Consider the following 24,269-nt stretch of genomic DNA (forward strand, 5'->3'; position numbering starts at 1 on the left):
ATTTCACACCACCCACGTACATAGGTTTAAACCAGAGTTCAGGACTATCCGGAGGCTCATTTCATCTTAATGAACTACTTGAGGGCATCTCAACACATGTAAATACCATAAATTTAATCTGAGTCAATTCCAAGGTCTAATGGGATTTTTCTACATCATCGTCGTTGGCTTGATACCCCAAGTAATTAGACGTGCGTGTTGTTTACGATAGCTGTTCAATTAGATTTGGCAATAGCATTCTCCAAGTGCATTCTTCAAAGACTGTAAACAGAGTGGCCTAGCTTATCATTTTGACATGTTTCTCATCACTTTCCCATGCAGACATTTTTTATTTTAATTCAATAATTGTGTGTGTCTGTTCAGCCGGTAATGCCGTGAAGACCAAACAATCAAGGAAACGTCTTATCATCCAGCCGCCATCCAACGGAGGACAGGACTGCCCGGAGGTGCTGGAGGAGGAGAGGGACTGTGAGGTCCCCAAAATCTGTCCAGGATTCAGGTAAAAATTACTACAGTGATCCGATAATGCTGTTGTCAGATAGAGGATTGGCTTTTGTCATGTTTTTTACTGCTTGGATTGACAAAGTATCAGTAGGTTGAGATGTATTAAAGGACCTTTTAGCTTACTTGTTTTTGGCCTTGACCTACATATCATTACATAGACAGCCATATATACACATATATGTCTTTCATGCCTGAGTGGCTCTACATCACAGTCATGACAGGCCAAAAGAAAACTTTAGAAATCAAACCCAAAACAATTCATAACAATATTTGGTTGTTATCATTATTTTTGTTGTTGTAAGTTGTGAATATGATATGAAGACATAGCGTTCATATGAACTTGAACACTGAAGGGTTATGGGCTAACTAATTTACTGACAATACAGCAATATATTGTGATTGATGACAAAAACAATAGTTTGGGTGCTTGCCTCATTTAACTCATTGCTGACTCCATGGTGAAAGAGTTTATTTCTTTTTGGATTCAGTACGATCAAATCTTTTAACAGAACTGATTGTTAATTGCTTAATATTTGACAAAGGGCTATTTTCATTATTCTAGGAGAATTCCCGTAATTTTAGACTGCAACGTTTTGTAACACCAAGATTTTGTCTTTTAAATATTATGCCAATAATTTTGTTTTCAACCACAATATAGCCTCGTGTATCTACTTCTGATGGTTATCACAGTCATCATGATAAAGGTCAAACCAAGGTGGTTTTCTGGAGGAGACACACCACTCTGTATCATTTTTGATGTTTGATAAATAAAAAGTGGGCGGTGTCTTTTTTCTGCTCAGAAAAAAACAACAGAGTGGTCAGTCTTCTTATACATCAACGATCTAGGGTAAGTATTACAGGTAGCTAGCTAGCAGGACGTCAGCAACAGGTTGTCGAGCTGGTGAACAGTTCTCAGAGGGTAAACATAAAAGTACATCATAAGATTGTTTTTAAGCTTAACTTTTTAAAACGTCTTGTCTATTTGTTAAGCCAGTGTTAGCTCAAGCAGCTAGCTACACTGTAGGTGCTTGAGGTAACGCTAGCTAGGTGTCGTCAGAACGTTATTCATCCATACTGTACGTACGTAGCTGTGATTTTTAGCATGACAGTTTGATGCTATAACGCCATGTTTGAATGTCATGAGATGTGAAAATCTGCAAACTTATATAGTTAAACATGTTGGTTCAACCTATTTGACGTGTCCGCTGTGATTATTTCGTGTAACATTGCTATGCTAGCGTCTCACCACAGGGATATCTCAGGCTAACTGCCAGTTTGGGGTAAACTTAAACTATCATTTAACAGGTAACTTAGGTCTCCGACCAAACGTTAGTGACAGTGTTGTTATTAATGAGACATGAAAGCATCAAACAAGCGTTGTAGTTTAATTAGATGTGTACACTTTGAAATAATACAATGCAAAAAGACAATACAGTTGTATGTAAGCTAATGCCTGATGCAGGGGTTTTCTACCTAGAAGTTACTATTGACATGTTGATTCTGTCCATACTGATAAATACTATTATTAAAAAACAGTTATTGGTAAGGTATTGAGGTTACACAGTATATTCAATCAATCAGTCTTTATTTGTACAGTATAGTGCCAATTCACAACAAAAGTCATCTCATGACACTTTCCAAATTGAGCAGGTGTAGACCCTACACTTTGATTAATTTATTTACAGCGACTCAACATGTCCCCCACGAGCAAGCATTTGGCGACAGTGGCGAGAAAAAACTGCCTTTTAACAGGCAGAAACCTCGGAGCAGGACCGGACTCAGTGGTGGGCGGCCATCTGCCTCGACAGGTTGTGTTGAGAGAGAGGGAGAGAGAGATTCCTACTGTCAGACAGCATTGACTCTGTGTTTACGATGCTACGCTGTCCTACGTAGATACCACTAATAGAATATCTGAAAACATTTGTGCCAAACAAGTCAAATTTTCTAAAACAAATACATTAAATCAAATAACAAAGAGGATTTTTCTCCGACTGACTCTACAAGCAACAACATCAAGCAACTGCATCATTTTATCTAAATCTATTCATGTAGAAACAAGATATAAGAAAAAAGAAGTTTGTGATAGTGCTTGATACTGTCACATTCTGTCTTGTACTGTATGCTGCAAAACAAGTTTCCTTATGTAGTTCAGAACTTTATCACATATTGATTGTCTGACATGGTGCAGTACAATGTTGGTGTTTAAGCAAACACACTGATTGCTAGACTGCCCTGATGTATTCCAGGTGGAAAACACACAAATGGAGGAAGTGCCAGCTGGTCCCGTGGTTTCTCAGACAGAACAGCGCTGGCGCACAGGAGACCTGTGGACCAGGACTTCAAACAAGAGGTATAGAAACCAATCTCTTCATCTCCCATTCCTCCCTGAATCTTCACTGAACCATTCCTAATCATCGTAAATTACATTTTTGCTCATTGCGGTGCACCTGGAGCCCAGCCACGAGGCACCAGATGGATTTGCAAAGGTTTAGAGAAAAGGCCACTTTACTTAGAGCACACATCAATTCTTCACACTTACAAGATACGACACAATTGGAGGCTGACACTCCTAAAAACATCAGCAAGAGACTTTTTTCTGATTGTTTTTATTTTTTGTTTTTCTCCAGAGTTTGGAAAGGATGCGTGTTCACACACAAACTCATCATATGCCTCTTGAGACTCATTTGACAGTTTTGGTTGTTTCACTGCTGGCTTTTTTTTTCCACCTCAGGCTCTTGTCATGCAATTTTAATCGAGTGTCTTTTGTTGAAATTTAGGAGGAGATATGCTGCACCTTTCTTATAGCATAAGCACAGCCAAACATCTTGTTCATATGGGTTTCACGCATAAGTGGAGAGTATTCTAAAGAAGTCGTGGCTCTCTCTTTAAAAGCATATTTCCTTGCCTTTTTATAGAGGATGGATGTACCATGTAGTCCTGGGAGGCTTTCATAAAAATCCAATTTCAGGGGGTCACGCAGAATGATCAATTTCATTATGTTCCAGCTCCTATAGAAGGCCATTATTAGTGCTTATATTTCTGGGGTTTTTTTTCGCTAGCTCATAATGATGGATGGAAGAATCAATTTATTCGTGAAAATGCTTTAAGGTCCACTTTAGACTAACTCACCGCACTATTCTCTGCAGCTTCTCACTGATTTGATACCATGTGACACCTGATGTCCAGACGCTCCTGCACTTGTCGTCATCCCTTTGACACTTATGAATGGCAGAAATCATTTTGTCATTGACTTAAACTATATTAGACACACTGTCTTTTCTGGTCTGTGTTTTTTGGCATTGGATTGTGTTGTTTATCAGGACAGAGGCTTTCCTTGGAGGGGAAAACACTGTAGAAACACTATTAAATACACAGAACAACTGAGAGCATGTGCTTCCCTTTCCTTCTTGAACATACACACACACATACCTGACCTCACACACCACGAGACGGAGGCTTTCCAAACCAATAGCAGTGCCCACGGGGGTTCAGCAAAAAAGTGCTTAGAGATTGATTTCTCTATGAAGGTACAGCCCTGCAGAGCGTCTGCATCACAAGAAAATGAAATATTGCAGCAACAAAAGTAATACCCTTTATTGAAAGAACAAAGGAGGGGGATGATGCAAGCTAACATAAATTGACCTGTGGGCTTCAAAACAATTGAGGTAGAGATGCAATTGTTTCTGCTCTGCTTGTGATTGTTATTTAGCCCTCCATGAAATCTAATCTGAATTATACAGTCTATTTTTCCTGAACTCTTAAGTTGGCCTCTTTAAATCTCTATTTGACGCTATGTTCGCCAGTGGAGAAAGACATATTAGGATTTCTCACGTAAACACCCCAGCGATTTGAGATATCAGTCATCTTACCGGTTACAGAAAATTATATTTCAGCCTGTATTGGTTAAAAGCAGCAACAACAACAACAACAACAAAAAACAATTATTTTTGACAGCTATTATAATTGTGATAAGATTAACGATTGGTGGGAATGATCAATTTTGCATTACAACTTTCTGTTCTCAAACAAACATGTTTTCTTACATCTGGGAAACAGGATTTGTTGGCCAGGACATCTCTGCAGCACTACAGTGCTTCATTATTATGCTGTTTTGTCACACATCTGACCTTTATCAAAAAACTACAGCTTGTATGATTTGGCTATTGTTCTTCATATTACAATAATATTTTTATGTCGTGTGGCTCTAGAGGAGCTTCATCTCTTGTAAGAAAATGATTAAGCGCCATCACTCAAATGTATAGAAGTGAAATACTGAATAATTTAAGTGCATTTAAATTTTTATAATGTTTTTATATATTTTTTATGTAGAAATACATTAAAAAGAGCCACTCAATTCAGTTATCATTAAAGGACTATTTCAACATTTTGATAAAAAGGTTTATTTGCTTTTTTACTGAGAGTTAGGCGAGAAGATTATGTGTCCATTAAATATAGTATTAAAATAGACGGCAACCGCTGAACTAAGATGAGCATGAAGACCAGAAACAGGGCAGAACAGTGCAAATCTGTGCAAATTTAAGAAAACTCCGCCATTCTTATCTTTTACTTTTAAAGCTTATTAACTTGTCATATCTTGTTTGTTTAATCTTGACAACAGTAGTAAAAAAAACAAAAAAAACAATTCGCTTTATGTGGGGGGTTGGGCGAATTTGTGTTGGACTATTCCTTTATTTGAAATGTTTAAAGTCAAATTTTAAATGAAAAATGTACTAAACTTTCAAAACAATCAAATGTAAAATTATTTATTGGACTATTAGTTTGCATAGATGTTGTGTGGCTAAAGTCAGAGCTAATTTGTTTATAAAATAGGAAACACCGTCACACATTGAGATTTATAATATGCACCATATTTTATAAGCTGATAATATTTTGTCCAGACAAACTTCTAACCATAGCTGTTTAGTCATAGTACAATATCTTTCTTTGAATGTATCAGAGTAGAAGTATAAAGTAGCGTGGAATGGAAGTATGGAGGTAAAGTACTTGAGTAAATGTATTTTCCACCACCGAAGGTCACTCATTTCCTCTTTTATTACCATACATCATTGATTTGCACTTTTTAAAACCAGCTATAACCAATCCTTCTGTTGAAACAATAAAAAATAAACCACTTTATGGCCCCTTACACGTTCTAATGAAGCCATTTGACCCGTCTTCCTCTAATTCTTCCAGCTGTGTCCTGTCGCCAGCTGGATGGGACGCAGGCCGACATCAGCGAGTGCCTGAAATTCGCCAAGGCCATGCCAACCATCACTCAGCGCTGTCAGCTCCCCTGCCAGGATGACTGCCAGCTGACCAACTGGTCCAAGTTCTCGTCCTGCACAGCTGACTGTGTGGGGGTCCGCACCAGAAAGAGGGCATTGATAGGTGGGGAACACAAAGTGGCACAGCACAAACAATGGGCTGTTGTTTTGAATCCTTTTCCGACAAGCTTATTTGCACTGTAGTTTAAGTATTTGTGAGCTACCAGACAATTTAGGGGGTCATTTAAGTAGGCGACGCTCCAAGAGACAAGGAGTAAAGTGAAACACAAGGTCATAAATCTATTCATATAGTTCCTTCCCACTAAATGCTCCAGTGGGATTAAAGCAACAAATCTGAAATATCTCCTCAGCCTTTGTTATCCATCAGAGTGCCCCCAGAGAGTTGCCCTGTGTATCACAGTCATAAAATCAAAACGACAAGAGTGGTGCAATGCATTAAGGCACCGTCATGAGAGGTTACTCTGGGGGGGGAAGTCAAGTTGGAACTGTGAGAAAGTGGATTGGAAAAGCTGTTATTTTCCCCTGATGTGAGATCTTCTGACCCATTCACTGGAGTGTAAAAGAGCAGAGAGATCAAGTAGTGCATATAAAGTCTCTTTGAAGGAGTGGTTTAATTCCTCTTAGCTTTCAGATGGTGTCGATTTTATTTTATCCAGACTCCTTCCGCTATATCTGAGAAAGTTATCAGCGATGTCGGCCGATCCCTCACACACCCATTCACCAGTTAAAACAGTAACTTCAAGATTTAGAGTCGTCTTTATCCTCTTATTGATCTTAATAGCCTTTGTTCAATCCAAAAAAATCCAAGACAGTGCAGTTCAGTTTTCTTGAAGAGGGTGGTACAGGTGGATCATTATGTAGAGCAAAATGTCTACTTTTCTGCTGCTTGTTGGTCACTGTGACCTTTACAGACAGATGCCACACAGTAATTTGTTTTTTTAAACACAGTTGGGAACAACCAGCTGTGGTCCTCATTGAGGGTTAACTGTACAAACCTTTGCTGAAATGATCTTGATACAAAAAAACTGTTAAACCAGCTTTATGGAGACACTGGCACCTGCAGGTAAAGATGTTGTGGGCTGTTAGGTAGACAGTCACCATTTCCTTATTTACACGGGAACAACTGCCACAAGAGAAAAAGTTTTTTGCATAGTGATCAATGATTAACGATGCTTGACATGTCTGAGGATAAAAAAAATAAAAAACGTCAAGCTGTTTCAGTAAAAGAGCACTCTGCTTGAAACTATTTTTGCTGGCATAATCTATCATCAGGAGTTGCTGTCCCCCCATGCATGAATCCCACATGAGGGACAACAACTTTTTTTTCAGTCAGTAAACTTTGCCAAGCCTTGAAAGTGGCCTTGAGTATCATGAGACTCAAAGCCGCTTCAGCCCTACAGAGACAGAAATCCACCAACACCAACAGACATGTGGAGTCACTTCTCCCAGGGCTGTTCTCCTCATCTCTGTCCGTCTGATCTACTTAGGGAGAAGCAAGAAGAAAGACAAGTGCAAGAACACGCAAATGTACCCTTTGAGTGAGACCCAGTACTGCCCCTGTGACAAGTACAATGCCCAGCCAGTGGGGAACTGGTCAGACTGCATCCTGCCCGAGGGAGCCCGTGTGGAGAGCAGCCTGGGGATGAAGGTCCAGGGAGACATCAAGGAGTGTGGACAGGGCTACCGCTACCAGGCCATGGTGTGCTACGACCAGGACAACAGGCTGGTGGAGACCTTACGCTGCAACAGCCATGGTGAGTGAACGTGTGTGTGTCACCGCAGAGGTTAAATCACAGACTCGGTTGCTTTGTTGAAGGGTTGGTTCACCAAGATTACAGGAAAGGTATCTCTAGAAATGTTTAGCCGTGCTGGAAGTTTGGTTTTGTCTGTTCAGGAGGTTTTGACATCTGCCAACGAGCCTCCACTCACAGTGTATCTCATATAGATATTATGTACAGATAACATGGATAATGCATTGCTTTTACTGAAAAAGACAATCTAATTAGATAAAACTCAGTTTCACATCTCATGAACTCTACTTAGTTCAAGAGGAGCTTTCGCACTTTGGTTGAAACAAACCCACACAGCACACATACATTTGTTGTAGTTTCAAGAGTTAAGTTGCAGCTTGTGTGGGGGAGTGAATTTATCAAACATATAGATGTGATGAAGTTAGAGAGTACATTTTTATTTACAGCCCACACTGGTGAAAGGTCTGTTAGGCTCTCTGCATCCCTCTCCTTAGTGTAAGAAAGCCAACTGGGATGTTACTGAGTTCAGAACAGAACCACACCCTCTGACACCACGTCACCCCTGAGAGACGTTAGTGTTTCACTTTAGCAATAGCTCACAAAGGGCCATGATATATTGTTCATGTTGGGCTGAACAAAGCCCCTTAGCTGTGATATAATCACAATATATCACAGCCTGGAGTGATTTATTGCTTTTATTAAAAGGTTACCAAGTATGGCTGTATGAAAGTTACACACATTCAAATTTAAACAGGTTTTTTTTTATAACATGTTCATAAAACATTCACACTCTTGATCTTAAATGTTTCCATTTTATAGCAATTGTAATAGTAACAGTGTCTTACAGTGTCGCTTAGAGAGAAGCAAGCCAGATAAAGAGTGGAGGAATGCAGAATTGTGCCAAGGAGTTGGACGTTATTACCGTTGTAGATGGTTAATATTTCACCATCTGATTACTTGATTTGATTTATCTGTTTTATAAAACTCATTGTAAATTTTGTGTGATTCAAACTACTTTTTACCCAAAAAAAAAAATAATACAAATGAGAACTGTTGACTGTGTGTTCTGTGAATCATCCCATTTGTAAGATTTTGCTCTTGAATTGACCTGGACGCATAAAACCAAAATAATCTGCAATGCTACATACATGTAGCCGTAGAGGCCAGTGCAAAAATATGAGTTTTTTTAGAATTTGGGTCAGCTCATCTTTAACTTTGGCTCGGGACCCTTGATGATGGAAGAGGCTCTGACAGAAATCTGCATTTGAGCACAGAAGTCTTGAGGTGTCGCACTTTATGTAGCATATCAGATTTTCTTTCCCTCCCCAGCCTTGGCCAGGTGAGAAACATACTGTAGCATATCGGATTGCTGTAGACGCAAGAATAACTTTTTGTTCTGTTAAATATTCATCTGAAGTGAAGGATTTTGTTTGTGCATGTATGAAAGCCCCTCCCATGGAGGCTAGAAACTCATTTTGCATCCTGACTTTCACATAAGGAGGCCTTTTTCTGGCACACTCCTGTCAGAATCATTTGTCTCCTTGTTGTAAGGTCTTATCTTAGATCCAAAATACTTCAAGCAAAGAATCCGGGCTCAGAAACTCGTTGTGAAATTGCTGTGAAATAGAATGCGGGAGATGTTCAAATGAATACATCAGCGTTGTGCATATATAAACATGGTTTTAGTCTCCTTCTGTGAGTCACAGATTCAGATATGCGTCAGTTAATCTGAGTGTGGGTGTGACAAGAGCACGTCGTAAGGATGGGGTTGTGTGTGTTTGTCATCTTCTGTGTATTTTTACACCTATGTGAATGTGCGCGAGTGCATGTGTGTGCGCATCCATGCATTCATCTTCAAGCATCGTTGAGCTCAGAATAAAAGATCGTGTTCCTTGAGGTGCATACAAAAACAAAAACACATTCATGGGGCTTGGCGTTAGTACATGTGAATCTCAAAGATATCATTAAATCTCTCTTTTATCCTCCTCATTTAGTCGCTCTTCCCCTTCGCTCTTTCTGCCACTCCTGCTTTCATTTTCTGTGCCTTTCTCTCCATCTCAGCCATCATCACTTTTAATCTTGATAGAGGCGGAGACAGGGTCCTTCCACGACTCTGCGGCTGACACAGTGCCGTCGGCTATGATGGTGATCAGGAAAACTGTGCCACTGTTATCTCTATATTCCACAGACTTCAACAGAAAAAACGGGATTATCATTAAAAGTGCACGTTGATCCAAGCTTTGTGGTGTTTCTCACTTTTTAGCTTGCCTCATTCCTCTATGAGAGGGAGTGAATATTATTAGAGAAGATAACGAAAATGCAGCCTCTCTCTTCTGCAGCAGTTGACAATATGAGGATCGTCAAGTACAGAGAAAAGTAAATCAAAAAGGCGTTTTGTAATTCGTGCATTATATCCCTTTTTTTAACTCTATAAATTATTTAAGTCAAGCTTGAATGCAGGGAGACTAATATTCAGCAGCACAAGAAGCCAGTAACATCCAAATGACAAATTCCTGATTCTATTAGTTCCCTGCAATGATTGCAGTCAGCCACAGGAAGATCTAATTAGTGTGTTGTCATGTTCAATATAATCAGGACTGAGGGGGTAGAGGCTCAAGACCAAGCCACAGTGTTACAGCTCAAGACAATGACTGGAATTGCTTTGGTCTGCTATCATTAAGATGGTGTCTAAATCGGAAGTTTTTTAAATCCCATCTCAAAAAATTTAACCGTATCAACAAAAATCTAATGGCTTTATCTTCTACTATTAACACCGTGCCAAAGGTCATGGTGTAGTCAGGGGAAATCCTGCTATGTCCTATATATGACATTACTCATAGTTCTTATATGTATGACTATAAGCGACCCATGATGCTTTGACCTTTACCGTGACTTAATATTACAGGACAGCTCAGGGTGCCTTAGCCCCGTCTTAGCAGGAAATGGTGAAGGAGGAGGGAATACAGTCGCTGTAGGAAGCCATAAAGGGTAAAGCTGAAGGGCAAGTATCTTGCTGTGGACCTGTGAACTTGACCAGCACTACAGTGACCAGATTAGTTGGTGCATGACGAGTCATATTTGTAATAACAAGAGAAACACACTGAGAGCTGTGCCGTATAATTGAGCTTAAGCAGATTTGAGTGTTACAACATGTAGACAGTGTGCTGCCAGGTTTGAGGACTGAGGTCAGTGTCTTTTAAGATTAGTAATGTGCATCAAAGGGTCCTTCTGGCCTTTGGTAACTCTTATTCCTCTTTGCTCCATCCTGAGCAAATAGCCTCCATAGTTATTTTCAGAGCACCCAGGGATTTGGCTGTCCACATTGCCTTGGAGATGATTGTGGTGCAGGAGGTGTAACAGGTCAAAAACCTGGCAGTAATGTTGGAGGATTCCTGGAGCCAAAAGGTTCATGTAAAGCTTCACAGGCCCACCACCCGTCGAGTGTTTGAAATTTGGTTTCAGAAGCCAATACTATGGTGACTGAGCTGGGATTTATTCCTGGCTGGGTGGCCAGAAATAAGTGGTGGCTGGATCTGCGATCAGGGTGTGCTGGGTTCCCTGGGGCCCAGCATGCTATCGGTCCTTGAAAGTGCAAAAAAAGGATGTAAAAAGTGTGTTTGGCAAAATCCCATTACTAACTGATGTGGGTACAAACATCAATCTAGTAGTGAATACCCCAGAGCTTTCCATAGTCCCGCCAGCTACTTTATAATAGTTCTGATTAACAAGTTGTGATTCACCGTGCGTACGACCCTCTTTATAACGATGTGAATATGATGGTCGATATGGATGGATGTCTGTATCAGCACCGCCCCCACATGCGCTGATTGAACGTGTGTGTGCACACACTCAGCTGAGAGGTTGTGTCCTGCCAAGCGGAGAGTCGTCTCCAGTGTTTGACAAATATTAGCCAAATAACTGATGACAAAAGACATTAAAAATTGAATTGATTGCACAGACAGCAGATATCCTCATTCTACAGGCCACTTTGGAAAACACTGGTGGAAGAAATTTGACAATGGCACAGTAAGCATTAAAAAAGTCCACTGAAAGCACTCCATTTTACATATACTTAACTCTGACGTTGAAGGGCTTAATAAACAAATGAGTGAATTAACTTTATTTACTTTGAGCATTTTACAGCAGAGCCATAGACTAATTGCAAACACACATTAAAACAGCAATATTGTCAAAGTAACAGGCCTGTATCATTAAGACATTTAATGAGAAAAACATATTACCACTTAAAATAAACTATTTTTGCTCAAATAGAGTACATTAATGTTTCTTGTTAAATAATACATTAACCATTGTGGCATTCATGAATTTTACAGTGAGGGTGTCAATAAATAAGAAAGAATAAATAAGTTTTAATGATTCTTAATCACAAAGGTTTCCGATCATTCAGGAATGGGCATTGTTAAATATTAATCAGGTCTTAAACCAGCCATGTCTGAAAAAAAACACAAATTTACTATCAGGTCTACAAAACTTTTTTTCATCAAACGTACCACTGTGCAGGTGATGTATCTTATGCCATATGTTGTGGTCGTGGTAAATTTTTTGTTCAATCTTTCCTTCTGAGGTTTATTCATGTCTTAACATTGTGTCAGGTTGCTAGGAGGCATCCCGCGTATGCAAAGAGAAAATAACAACTGAGCATTACCATGATGAGAAAAATAGCAATGTACAGATTAAGACGTTAGTAAAGATTATGACTGCTGTCAGAAACCTGTCTATTTTCAGAGTCATTTAAATGCATATCCCAGTTTTCAGTAGGAGGTTCGGGAGCTGGTTGGACAGTTAACATTTCAGGTGCAGTTGGGCTGTCAGTGTTTAGAAAAGCTTCACACAGCAGTGACAACTGCTTAGGGAATTACAACAGGAGCTGGTGCCAGGTTAGACGTTGACTTCTGAAGGCAACAGTAGTGATCTCCTAGCTGGACTCATCCCAAAAACCTCCCTGAGCCCTTGGCAAGACACCCATCAAGTTTATATCAGGTGAACTATAAGTGAACTATAGACTGAGGTGCTGCAGCTTTTGCACTGTGAGTGAACTTAAAGTGACAGCATCAGTGATTTAGAAAGACTAGACTGTATGTAGGGCCTACAGTGAGAGGTCAGAGATCATGACGCCTCAGCTTCAGCTTCCAGAGGCCATGCTGAACTCAGCAAGGTGTTGATGCAGAGATGCTGATCTGGACTCTGGGGCAACAGAGTGTAAGGAGGTCAGGCAGAAGTGTGTGTGTGCGTGCATGTGTATGGTTGTGATCATTATGTCACTGTGCATTTAGTTTGTGCCAAAGTGCAGCCAGGATTGAAGTCCTGACCGGATTAAACAGAGTTTTTATTTTATAATCATATTAGCCTCAAGAAATCTTACTGCTCGGTTTTGGGACTGCATAGCAGCAAGATCACCCTTCAACTGTCCTCTTTAGCTCAGCCAAGTTTAAACCCCATGCCTAAGCTCCAATCATCCATATATAAAACACGTCCAAGTGTTTCTGAGCAAAATACTTCCACCTTTGGCTGCAGAGGTCTGCAGATATGCTGAAAGAGGGCGAGAGAAAAGAACAATGAAAGGGCTCATAAGGGTTAGAGATTATTTTACCTGTAAGAGGTCTCAGAGATTTGTTTAGTCGTAGTCGCCAAATTGATGGCATTAATCTCATGCAGACGTCACCCATCCTAAATGATGCTAAGGCTGTGTTCAGACCAACATTTGCACTGAATTAAAAAACAAAAAAATCTTCCCTGTTGATTTCGATTAAAACACTGCAGGAACATCAGGGTCTTTACAACCATGTATCATTGTATTATTGGCTGTGGTCCAGTGTCTTGGCATCTGCTAAGCCTTAAAATTTGTAAATGTGTTACCCAAACTGAGCTTTTTGGATTATGTTTCATCTTCTAGACAGCACCTTTAGCAACATGCCTACACCAACACGCATTGTTTATTTATTTATTTCTCTATTTATTTATTTATTTATGACATAACCAAGCTTTGAGAATGGGGCATCCCTGTATCAAATCAGTTGTGGGGCCAAAACAGACATTCTGAGCTAAGGATGTAATTTAACTACCACTCTCCCCTCCAGCTATCCTCCATTTGCATCAGCAGAAGTCACTGGCCAGCAGTGGATAGCTGTTGTACCCAGCAGATCAGTGTGTCAATGTGAAGCATGATGTTTTTACAGAACAACATGTCTGCCCTGTAAGACTTGACCGAGGTTGAAAACATGACAAAAAATAGTCACATATAAATTGACAAAATTGATTTGTAAGAGCTGAACTGCCTCTGTGGGATTCCTCCAAAACGAGTTGTCTAAAATCGTGGGAAGTGTGTTTTCAGCAGATCTGTCAGTCAGCGTAGCACCACATGTCTCTCGCTAAAGAGCAAAGCATCCTGAAAGAGCCCACATCAGAAAGAGGAAGTGTTTAGGCGTCCGGTGAGACACTCCACTTTCCCGGCTCATTCACCTCATCGATTTTCTTAATCAAAGGCTAAACGGATTCATGGCCAGTACTGTTACATAAGCCTAAAAAAAAATGTCTTAGGTTCTCTTTACTAAACAGACTTTCTCTGAGCAAGTAAAAAAAATCTTTGAAGAAAAAATGACTCGGAAAGCCAAAGGTTCGGAAGAATAATCTCTTTCAGCACATTTGACTGAACCTTGGTCTGTGTGTACAGGCGAAAACAAAAGAAGTCACAGCCCAGAGATAGTGAAAATCCAGAAATCAAGAAAAACACAAATAACAAGCAGAGTGAAATGCTTGAAATCATCCTGGTTAACTGTGTCATGGCCCTGTGAGCTGAGGAAAAATAGATTGAAATAATGAAGCCTGCTGCACAACCTAACCACTACTTTGGTAGATTTTTAGACTTTTATATAACAGAGCATAAAGTTCAACCTTTGACCGTGGCCTGTCATTATTCCAGTTGGCTGAAAATCAATAGATGCATTTAGATTAGTTTGTGAAATATTTGTCAGTTAATAGTTTGCCGTGCTCTTACAGCTGGGTACTTTTCCCCATCTAGCATTTAAAGAGATCTTTAACTGTAATGCTTGTTCGTTAGATTGAAAAGTTAAAAAAATAACTTTAAAAATGTAGTTTCATACTAGATAAGAAAACAAGATTCTTCTGGGAGATTCAAGAACCCATAATTTTTCTCTAAAGCAATTATTCTCAACATGGAGGCTGAGAGGCTGAGATCCAGCTGGTGGGAAGCAGAGAGAATAGAGGTTTTATTTCTTAGGAATCAGTTTTCTGGTGAATGTTTTCCTTCTGATATAATTAATAACAGACTACAGTACACTGTCTAGTAATTTACCGAAACAGCCTGCAAAGCAGCAAATCATCATTTTGTCTTTTAGGTTTTCTTGTGATGTGTGTATGCACCTCATGGCATACAAATAAGCATCAGTTTCCCTTTAGAGGCCACAAGCCAAAAAGCAGAACTGCCACCATAAGAAATTGTTTGATCCCTGTGAAACTGCAACGATTATTCAATTAATTGATTAGCTGATTATTCATCTGTGACAGTAAACTAAATATCTTTGAGTTGTGGAAAAACATTTGAAGATGTCATCTTGGGCTTTGGGAAACACTGATTTACATTTTGATAATTGATTAACATTTGCTTGTTCCAGCATCTTAAATGTGACAATGTGCTGCTTTCCTCTATAATTTATGATAGTAAATGAAGCAACTTTTGTTTTTTGGACTGTTGGTTTGGCAAAAGAAGCAATTTAAAGATGTCACCTTGGACTTAGGGAAATTGAAATGGACATTTTTCCCAATTTATAAAACTAAATGATCAATTGATTAATCGTGTAAATAATCATCAGATTAATCGATAATGAAAATAATTGAGTTTCAGCCCTAAAACAACCCTTTTTGTCCCCCTTTCAGGATATATTGAAGAAGCGTGCATCATTCCCTGCCCCTCAGACTGTAAACTCAGTGAATGGTCGAACTGGTCTCGCTGCAGCAAGTCCTGCGGCAGCGGTGTCAAAGTTCGCTCCAAGTGGCTCAGAGAGAAACCGTACAACGGAGGCCGGCCGTGTCCCAAACTGGATCACATCAACCAGGTACAAACACTGAAACTGGAACTTTCCCCAGCTCAGTTTTGAAGTCTGGATCGGGGGGCTGAGCAGGAGATTGAGATAAAAAAACAGAGCTGGCTTTCATCTCGCCATTGATTCTTGAATATTTATGAACTGTGCTACAATATATTTATACTTATTACAAGTCTGATACACATTATACGTATCCAACACTGGAGAGAGAGAAAGAAATCCATTATTAATGAATAATCAGCTTGAGTCTGCAGAGCTTTCCTTTACCTTCCCCTCATTATTGCTGCACTCATTTTTTGCTGTGGCAGCGACAGTGCAAAAAGCAATGTGTGCTATAAATGGATCCCATCCACCATATTAATGCCCCAACGTGTGCCAGTTGATTCCTTAAGGTTTCCATGATTTGCAAAAATGAAATGCTTTCCAGGCCCGTGAGTATCAGCAGATGCAGATTAAGGTTGTGTTGATATATGCCTGGCAGTGTGTATACTGTACGTGTGTGTATCTGCTAAGTTCACACATGTATTTATGCCAGAGGCTTTTCTGATTATGCCCTCTCGAATTTTGCATTAATCATAGGTTCTGCACTATATGAACAGTTGGCATGTGCTCATTAATCCATCTGTCTCCTTTTAATCCACCCCAACGCTCGCTGGATATGACTCACTGCTACAGGCTCAGGTAAGAGCTGCTTTCCTCAGCTATCTGTAATGTAGTCGCAGATGTTAAGTGTCACTAATGTCAGTGGGTCAGTGACAGATATGTGTACACAGTATCCTCACTGTAAGTAAACAAGGTACTATCAGATTGGAGTTATATTTATACAGACATGTCTCAGAGGCAGAGCTGCTCTGGGGGCAGAAATAATCTTGTTGGCTGAGTTAAACCTCGGAGAGCTGAGCCAAAGAATCACTGCGTATTAGGCAAAACTTTTCTGACAAACTTCCATGGCTAAGACGAAATATTTATAAAAAAATATATCATTTTTTGAGGCCACTTCTTTTTTATGTCACTGATGATTATGACACTTGCTGGCCCAACCTACTGAATGTTCTCTGGAGTAAAAAAAAATTACAAGTAAACTATCCATCTGTTACCTTTGTACTTGTATCTTACTTCAAAAAACTTTAAAAGCACATAAATACTGTGAGGTGATTCTGTCCTCAGGTCTATGAGGTGGTGCCCTGTCAGAGCGACTGTAATCAGTATGTGTGGGTGGCCGAGCCGTGGAGTGTGTGGAAAGTCAGCAACGTGGACTTGAAGGAAAACTGTGGCGAAGGCGTCCAGACCAGGAAAGTCAGGTATCTATCAAGCTGTTTGTCCTACTATGTGTCTGTGGTTATATTGTTTATATACATCATGGATACAAAACTGTTAAATATGTTGTGAGTTAATGCTGAAATGACGAGCCGATCAGTTTACTGGTCAGTTAATCAATAAAAATTATGGTAATTGCTTTGGTAATTGAACATGTGATAACGTGCTGCATTTCTTGTTTTGTTATATTTTTGTGAATTTGGATTTTGGACTAATGATCGGTCAAAACAAGCAATCTGTAGAGTCACTGAGCACTTTATGAATATGTGATGTCTACTTCATAGTTTGTCATCATTATTATTATTAATTCATCATCAGAGGATCTTCAGCAGCTGCAAGCTGTCAGACCTCCAATAAAGCTGACAAGCCTAATTTACATTAATTATTTCATTAATATGACTACATTATATAAAGGAAGGTGTGTTTTTAGGAGGGAAATAACATGCAATCTTTTGCATGTTGGCTTGACTGACCTGTCTAACATGGTTTAGCTGACAGACAACAACCGGCACGCTGCCAAATCCTTTGAGGTGTAACTCTTGAATTTATAAAAAAGTCTCATGCCTTGTATGAGTGTTGGTGGTTCAGTCCTGGAAGGCTGATGTAGAATCACAGTGATTAAAAATTCTGACGATCTCAGCTGAGTTTTTACTCTTAAGAGCAGGTGAATTTATCAGTTAGACTAGTGGCAGTCTCACCTCCTCTCTATCTTGTCTGCTGCTGTGTAAAGAAACTGTAATGTGGAGGAAATAAATCCCAAAATTGTGGCAGCAACAGTTGATGAAAGCCAGGATTCAGTTTAAAATAACAAATACCACATGCATCAAAATAATAACCTTTCCTTTGACATTTTGCATCTTACTTTCAGGTTTTTAATCCTACTGCCTTGTGTGTTTACATTTACCCTCCATAGCCAGTGGAGTTTGTGTTACTGTCACCAAATACAACACGTATTTTTTTTCCTCATAAAATTGACCTCACGTACTCTGATGGACACACCACACTGCTTGAGAAACACAGTACTTCATGTACCTGCCAACTCTGACTCTTTTGCTCTGCTCTTGTGAACAGCAGCATCTCTAAAATAAGGTCAAATTCAGCGTTTCTCAACAAATCCCACAGGTGCATGCTCAACACTATAGATGGGCCGTCCGAGTCTGTGGAGGACTACCTATGTGACCCGGAGGAGATGCCCTTGGGGGCCAGAGAGAGCCGACTGCCCTGTCCCGAAGACTGCGTTCTCAACGACTGGGGCCTCTGGAGCCGCTGCAGCCTGGTGAGAGCTGAACCCAGATCAGAAAGCAGAAGCTCAGCTATCTGGCACACAGTAGATATGGGAACGTCAGATTTCAGCAAAGCCCACTGAGATTTATCTTGATATCTTTTTCTTGTCAGAAATATTTTTCTCTGAGGCTCGAGGATTTTTCGAAGCGTAGCTGCACTGTATTATTGTGAGCAGTGTATGAATCTTTGTCAACAGGTTATTTCTTGTCCACCAAGGAGGAATAAAAGAGATATATGAACAAGGGAGAAGGAGAAAAAAGTGTTATATATCACCTGTATAACACTGTACTCGCTGTGCATTCAGCAGGGAAGGAAGATGATTTATGATGAAGACTCAGAAGGTGTCCAAATTTACATTTTCTGACACACACACCGTCTCTACATCAGCAATGATGTACAAAAGTTGGCTGAAAGTGTGCTTAGTATGAGATCATCCTTTGGCAGACAGCCATGACGGTGAAAATAATTAGTTGTATTTTCAGAAAAATATTGATTTATCAGATTTTATGCTACAATAATAAATGCTAGCAGGAATTAAGTTCATAAAAGTTCATTTCAGCTAAAAAGTTGATCGTAGAAATTATCCAACTCCTACATCGTGACCTGAGAGTCCAAGTCACTGTAAAATATTAAGACTTTAAGTTTTTAAGTTTTTATTAAGACAAATTATGTTTTGTAAAGAGACACTGAAAACTTACACCTTCAAACTGTAGCACGAACAAAATCTTCGTTCTTCCAAAAACATGTAAGATGTCAGAACATCCTGTTCGGCTCCTCCGCCCCTGACACCTCCCATTCAGGCTAAAAAGCCATTTTAACTGCTCTGGTTTCACCTGCTGTTCTCACAGCAGCATGCTGGCCATTGTTAATCACACCCCATTCTCTCCCAAAGTGCTTGACACACTGACTTCCCACAATTCCAATCTCGAATTGGAGTCTGCAGTGGCACCAGCGGGGCCTCTCCCATGTTTTATTCATCTCTCCAGCGATGGAGTTATTCAAAAGGCTGTCATTTTCCCCCACAACTCTCTCTTTCGCAAGCAATGACCGTGTAGGATCTGGTGGTTTACCATCCCAGCAGAACATCCGTCCTGTCATTTCCTGCCGGAAAAAATTGAATTCCACATTTTGGGAATGCCAGGTTAAAGCAGCGGGGAAGTCTCTATTATTTATTTATTTTTAGACCCTCCAGGAACAAGGCATATAGAGACGCTGGGAGATTTTTTTTAGCATAAGACATCTTAATTAATTGTGTCCCAATAAGATGGGAAATAGTCCCGACATGAGAAAACGAACACAGTTTCAGCCATCAATGTTCAACATGGAAGTCAGAGATATGTCTGTATTCAGTTCTCATCACTCCAGTCTTTAATTGAGAGTTTTCTGTTTCAGCCATGTACCAGAACCAACAGTCGAGTGCGAACAGCGTACACCCTCCGGTCACCCAGCGTCGGGAGGGAATGTCCGAACACGACTGACAGTGAGCCCTGCAGCCTGAACCTCAACTGTTTCAACTACTTCTACAACATCACAGGTAAAGGAAATGTCCAAGAATGTTAAGAGATGCACTGTCTTCATAAAGCCGCCGTGGTCAGGAGTGACTAAGCTGAGTTTCTGTTGATTCGCCTCTCTCTGTAAGGCCGTGAAAGCAGTTTGCTTGTTGCAGCCATGGTTCTCATCAAAATGACAGTACTGTACGTGCCTTGTGTTTTTGATGGATCGGATGGTATTTGGGCTGCTGCCAAGGGTTTGTCGGAACAAATGTTTCTCAACTTCAACCAAATCACCAATGTGAAAACAGCCCTTGAAATCGAATAATTCATCTGAAATTGAAACCCTCTGTGAACATCAGAGCAAACACAGCCTCAATAACAGTAGGAGCAATAAAAAACTGGATCATCTATTTTTTATTTTTAGCAGACTTATCACTTTGATTTGTTTTTGGGAGTTAATTGCAAACCTTGCAAGGTTTTATCAGACCTTGTCTGATATGCTGATCATGTTACATTAACAGAGCTTTTTTAAGTTTTGCTCACAGCTACTTTTTGCACAGTTCCTCTCCGGACACAGGCTTTTTGTTTGTTGGTTGTGTTTCTATTTGGCTCCACTTTTAAAAGGATATTTAAATGGGCACACACTATGTTCTGCAGTTTACTACAGTGACAAACATTAAAGTCTAAAAGTTACCAAGTACAACTAAAACATTTGACAGTTGGCCGCTGGGGGTGAACCTGTCAGTAAACACCTGCTTATTTACATATCCAGCAGTTAGGGAGCAATATTATCATTCTTTTGTAGGCGTCTACCAACTCCTCGAGGAAATATCTGATTCTTTAGCTGCTGAAGCTGCTGAACAGGTGGTGTACAGTGGGTCTTTAGATGTTTTTTCGCTGAAAACAGCTGCCTGCTTCGGACAAAAACAACACTTTGAGAGCGTACATCTTAAGAATGAGCTAAAACTCACTATAAAGCTCCATAAAGCCAAACTCAGCTGCAGATCAGGTGATAATTATCTGTAGGTTCATCAATACGAGTGACCACTTTCATATTGTCCTGCTTTTATCAAATTGTCATGCGTTACATCGTTGGTATAAAAACGTCAATTAAAGCTGCTATAAAGAAAAATACTTCAGAATTTGAACTGGCCGTCTTCCAGACCTCCCCTGTCTAATCTGCAGGATATCACACCTCGATATCACATGTCACAGAGGCAGCTCTTTCACATTTCATTCTGGAAACTGTACCAACTCTTTCAATATGAATGGAAAAATGAGAAATTGTCACTGTTGTGATATTTCAGTTCTAAAGACTTGTTGTGTTGCCTGCGTTGCTGCTGCCCCACATTTTCACCCAGCCCACCCTCCTTCTCTGTCTTCCCTTTGTGTGGTTACACTGTGAGACGTGACATATAATCCCTACTGCTGGGTTCACAGTGGCATACTGGCATCCCGGGGTATATGTACATAATATACGAGCAGAGATTATTATTGGGTAAAGCACTCTTTTTTTTTTTTTCTTTGTTGATGCCGGGACCATCCAAGCTGCTCCTTCCTTCACAGTTTTACTCATTTTCTTGCTGTCTCTCTCTCTGTCTCTTACTGTCACTCTTTCTTGTTGCAATCTCCCTATTTTCAGTCCCCAGAGTGCCACAAAGCTACTCGGCAGAAGGAGACACAATTCCCTGAGTTGAGCTTGCAAACGAGCTCACTGCAACTAAAAACAGCCACTCATCTTTGTCAGTGGATGGCACACTTTATGAGTGATACCTCAGCCCCCCTGTTGTTGCAGAGTGTTTTTAACAACAGAATGCACACTGTGGTTTTAAATGCATTGGCACCCACAGTCTGAAATGAAATGTTGTCTTTCCACTTCACAGAAATATGTTTTTTGGGGGGAAAAGAGGGGTGCAAGGTTCAGCCTCTTACGTTTCTGGATTTTTCTGGTGAGGTTTATTTAGGAGAACTTGAATTGATGTCACTTTTAAATCCTTTTTATTTAACTCAAATCAGACTGCCTGGCACCGCAGCTTACTTATGATGCTGACATAAAAGGATACTGATGGCAGCCAGATTTATTGGATTTAAGTGAGCAGTTATAAACCTCCAGTGACCTCTTTGCTGACAAAGTAATCATCTGTTATCGACAGTGATCTTCGACAGCCAAGAAGCTATATAGAGTCTGACTCCGAGCACACAACAAAACTACACACCAATTATTTTAAGTTTTCAGAGTGTCATGGTGGAAGGGGAGGCTGGCAGAGAGAGACGAAGTGCGTCATGCAACAAAGGTAATGAGATGAAGGCAAACTTACAGTATGGCATGCACAAGGCATGCTTGTAATTTTGCTGAGTCATCTGGGAGCCTGTAGTGGTTTCATTTGTATGCTTGGCAAATCCTCCCTAAAATATCTATCACATACAGTGCAGTGAAGGAATGAAAGTTTGAGTTAAGTCAGCAGCATAGCTGGTAATTAATTGTATAGTGTCCTGTGTCAGTACACCACATCACAAATGAACTTAGTTTTTATATAAAAATTGCCTCCTGCAACATTTAAATGTATATCAGCATATAAAACATTAAGCTAAACACATTTCAAAGTAACATGAGGCGTCATGGCGCGGCAGTGCAATTCTGCGTGTTCACTCTCAAAAAGCTGAGGCGCTCCACGGTTGTTTCTCACTGTCTGGGATTTATTCAGTCTGAAGTGTAAAGAATTTATGACAGCTGATGCATTTGAACACGTTTGAAGAGCGTCTCTTTGTGTTTTGCCCCGTCACATCATCCTGCTTCAACTGAAAATACATCCAACTACAGAAGACTAACACTCGTGAAATGCTGGTTTCTTGTGACTTGAATACATGCTCCTCTCCTCTTCCATCCTGCTCCTGTCTAAATCATGACTCCCTCTCACCTGCCTTCCAACTCTGCTTGCACTCAGGGTGGTAAAACCAACAGCAGCAACCTGCTGAACACTGGTAAATATTTGCTACATGTGGTAAAGTTGTCTGATCTACTAGCTGGCAGGAAGCAGACATCATGTGAGGGTCATATTCTGCTGCAAAATGTAGTTGGAGGATGTTTTTATGCAGCTCATCTTGTACAAATACGAACAACTAATTTTTTATGTTTCACCCAAATTTATGTGCCTGTGTTTCTCCATCAACCCTGAATATTACAAATAATATGTTTATTATTATTTTGTAGACATAGGACATCATTGTGAGTCACATCATTGTGAGTCACACTTACAGCTGCTGTAAGCAATATTATATATAATCAATCAAATGTCTGCGTGTGTGTGAAACTCTACTGTTTTGGTTCATCCTCACCGATCTCATCAGTGTCGTTTCCAGGCACGGCAGGCAAATACGCTCGGTTAAACCCACTGAAGGCTACCTGCCCAGCATCAAACAGCAGGCAGAGCCAGGCTAGCTGGGTAACATAGTGAAGCATTTAGAAGCTAATAGGATTTTGCCTCCGGAGTTGTTGTAGAGCAAATCAGAGTTATATCAGAGGAAATATTGGACTTCATCACGTGGCCACATACCCAACTTCAAATGAATGCTCTGTATCGGCTTAATGTATAAAGAAGTTTTCAACTATATCAGTTTAAAAATTGATATTACTGTATGTCAGTGTTGCATTTAATTAACATTTCCTGCTGCGACCAAGCGGTTAAAAATGTGTTAAAGCAAGTCTAAGAATTGAATTGGGACTGAGACTTTTAGTACCTACAGATTTGACTTGAAATACATTGCTACCGGTGCGCCAGCGTGAGAAAATCACTTTCTAATGTTGTCACCGGGTGTCTTTTATTTTGATTTATATCTGATTGTTCTCAGTGTGAGAGCTAATGTAGCTCAGAAAACCCTGAATACCTGGTTTTAGCACATCATTTGCCAGCATTAAGACACTTTGCTGCATTAGCCCAACAAAGAAATTAACAAGTACCTTTCGCATATTTCTCCATGTGGCTTTCTCCTGACAGTTCATGGACTGCTTGCACTGTGAAAGGAGCTAATAGAGGAAATGCAACATAGTCAACTTAATGATGCTCAGTGGATAGAAGACTTTGGTTGCACTGGGCATCATTATGTACTAAAACTATATGAACTTTATTACCAATACCAAGTTGTAGGAGATCTGTCGTCTGTATTGTTTGTATTAAAATCTGGCACCCACAGGTCCCTGTGGCGTTATTAGCACTCTGATGCACTTACATTGCCATTTTTACGAGCCTTAACAGCCTACATACATACATACATATAAAATGTGAATATGTTCTGTTTCTCCTTAGACTGGAGCACATGTCAGCTGAGTCCTACAGCTGTGTGTGGAAGTGGCATCAAGACCCGGATGCTCGACTGTGTTCGCAGCAACGGCAAATCAGTTGATATGAAATTCTGTGAGGAGGTAAGACTTTCCTCAAGTGTTTCCTTTAATACTTCCCCTTTTGGTTTCTGTGGCTGTTTAGTTTTTTACACTCTTTCTTTGACACCATCATTTTTCTTAATGACTTAATCACATCACTCATTACAATAGATTAC

The 24,269-nt window shown here is 40.1% G+C and overlaps 1 protein-coding gene across 5 annotated transcripts in view; it reads left to right on the forward strand.

The window, feature by feature from the left end:
• thsd7ab (thrombospondin, type I, domain containing 7Ab) overlaps positions 1-24,269 on the forward strand; it is a 186,512-nt gene that overhangs the window by 133,243 nt on the left and 29,000 nt on the right. For all 5 annotated transcript variants that reach the window (XR_014622946.1, XR_014622947.1, XM_084357197.1 and 2 more), the window contains 9 exons: positions 364-499; positions 2,751-2,854; positions 5,698-5,892; positions 7,277-7,543; positions 15,455-15,634; positions 16,784-16,922; positions 18,061-18,214; positions 19,615-19,756; positions 24,020-24,135. Coding sequence is in view for 3 of the 5 variants with exons in the window: in XM_084357197.1 (XP_084213323.1) it covers positions 364-499; positions 2,751-2,854; positions 5,698-5,892; positions 7,277-7,543; positions 15,455-15,634; positions 16,784-16,922; positions 18,061-18,214; positions 19,615-19,756; positions 24,020-24,135 (1,433 nt within the window). In the remaining 2 variants the exon portion in view is untranslated. The remainder of the gene's footprint in view (positions 1-363; positions 500-2,750; positions 2,855-5,697; positions 5,893-7,276; positions 7,544-15,454; positions 15,635-16,783; positions 16,923-18,060; positions 18,215-19,614; positions 19,757-24,019; positions 24,136-24,269) is intronic.

This window comes from Pagrus pagrus (assembly GCF_965226575.1).
Source record: "Pagrus pagrus genome assembly, chromosome: 7".
Classification (NCBI taxonomy): Eukaryota; Metazoa; Chordata; class Actinopteri; order Spariformes; family Sparidae; genus Pagrus; species Pagrus pagrus.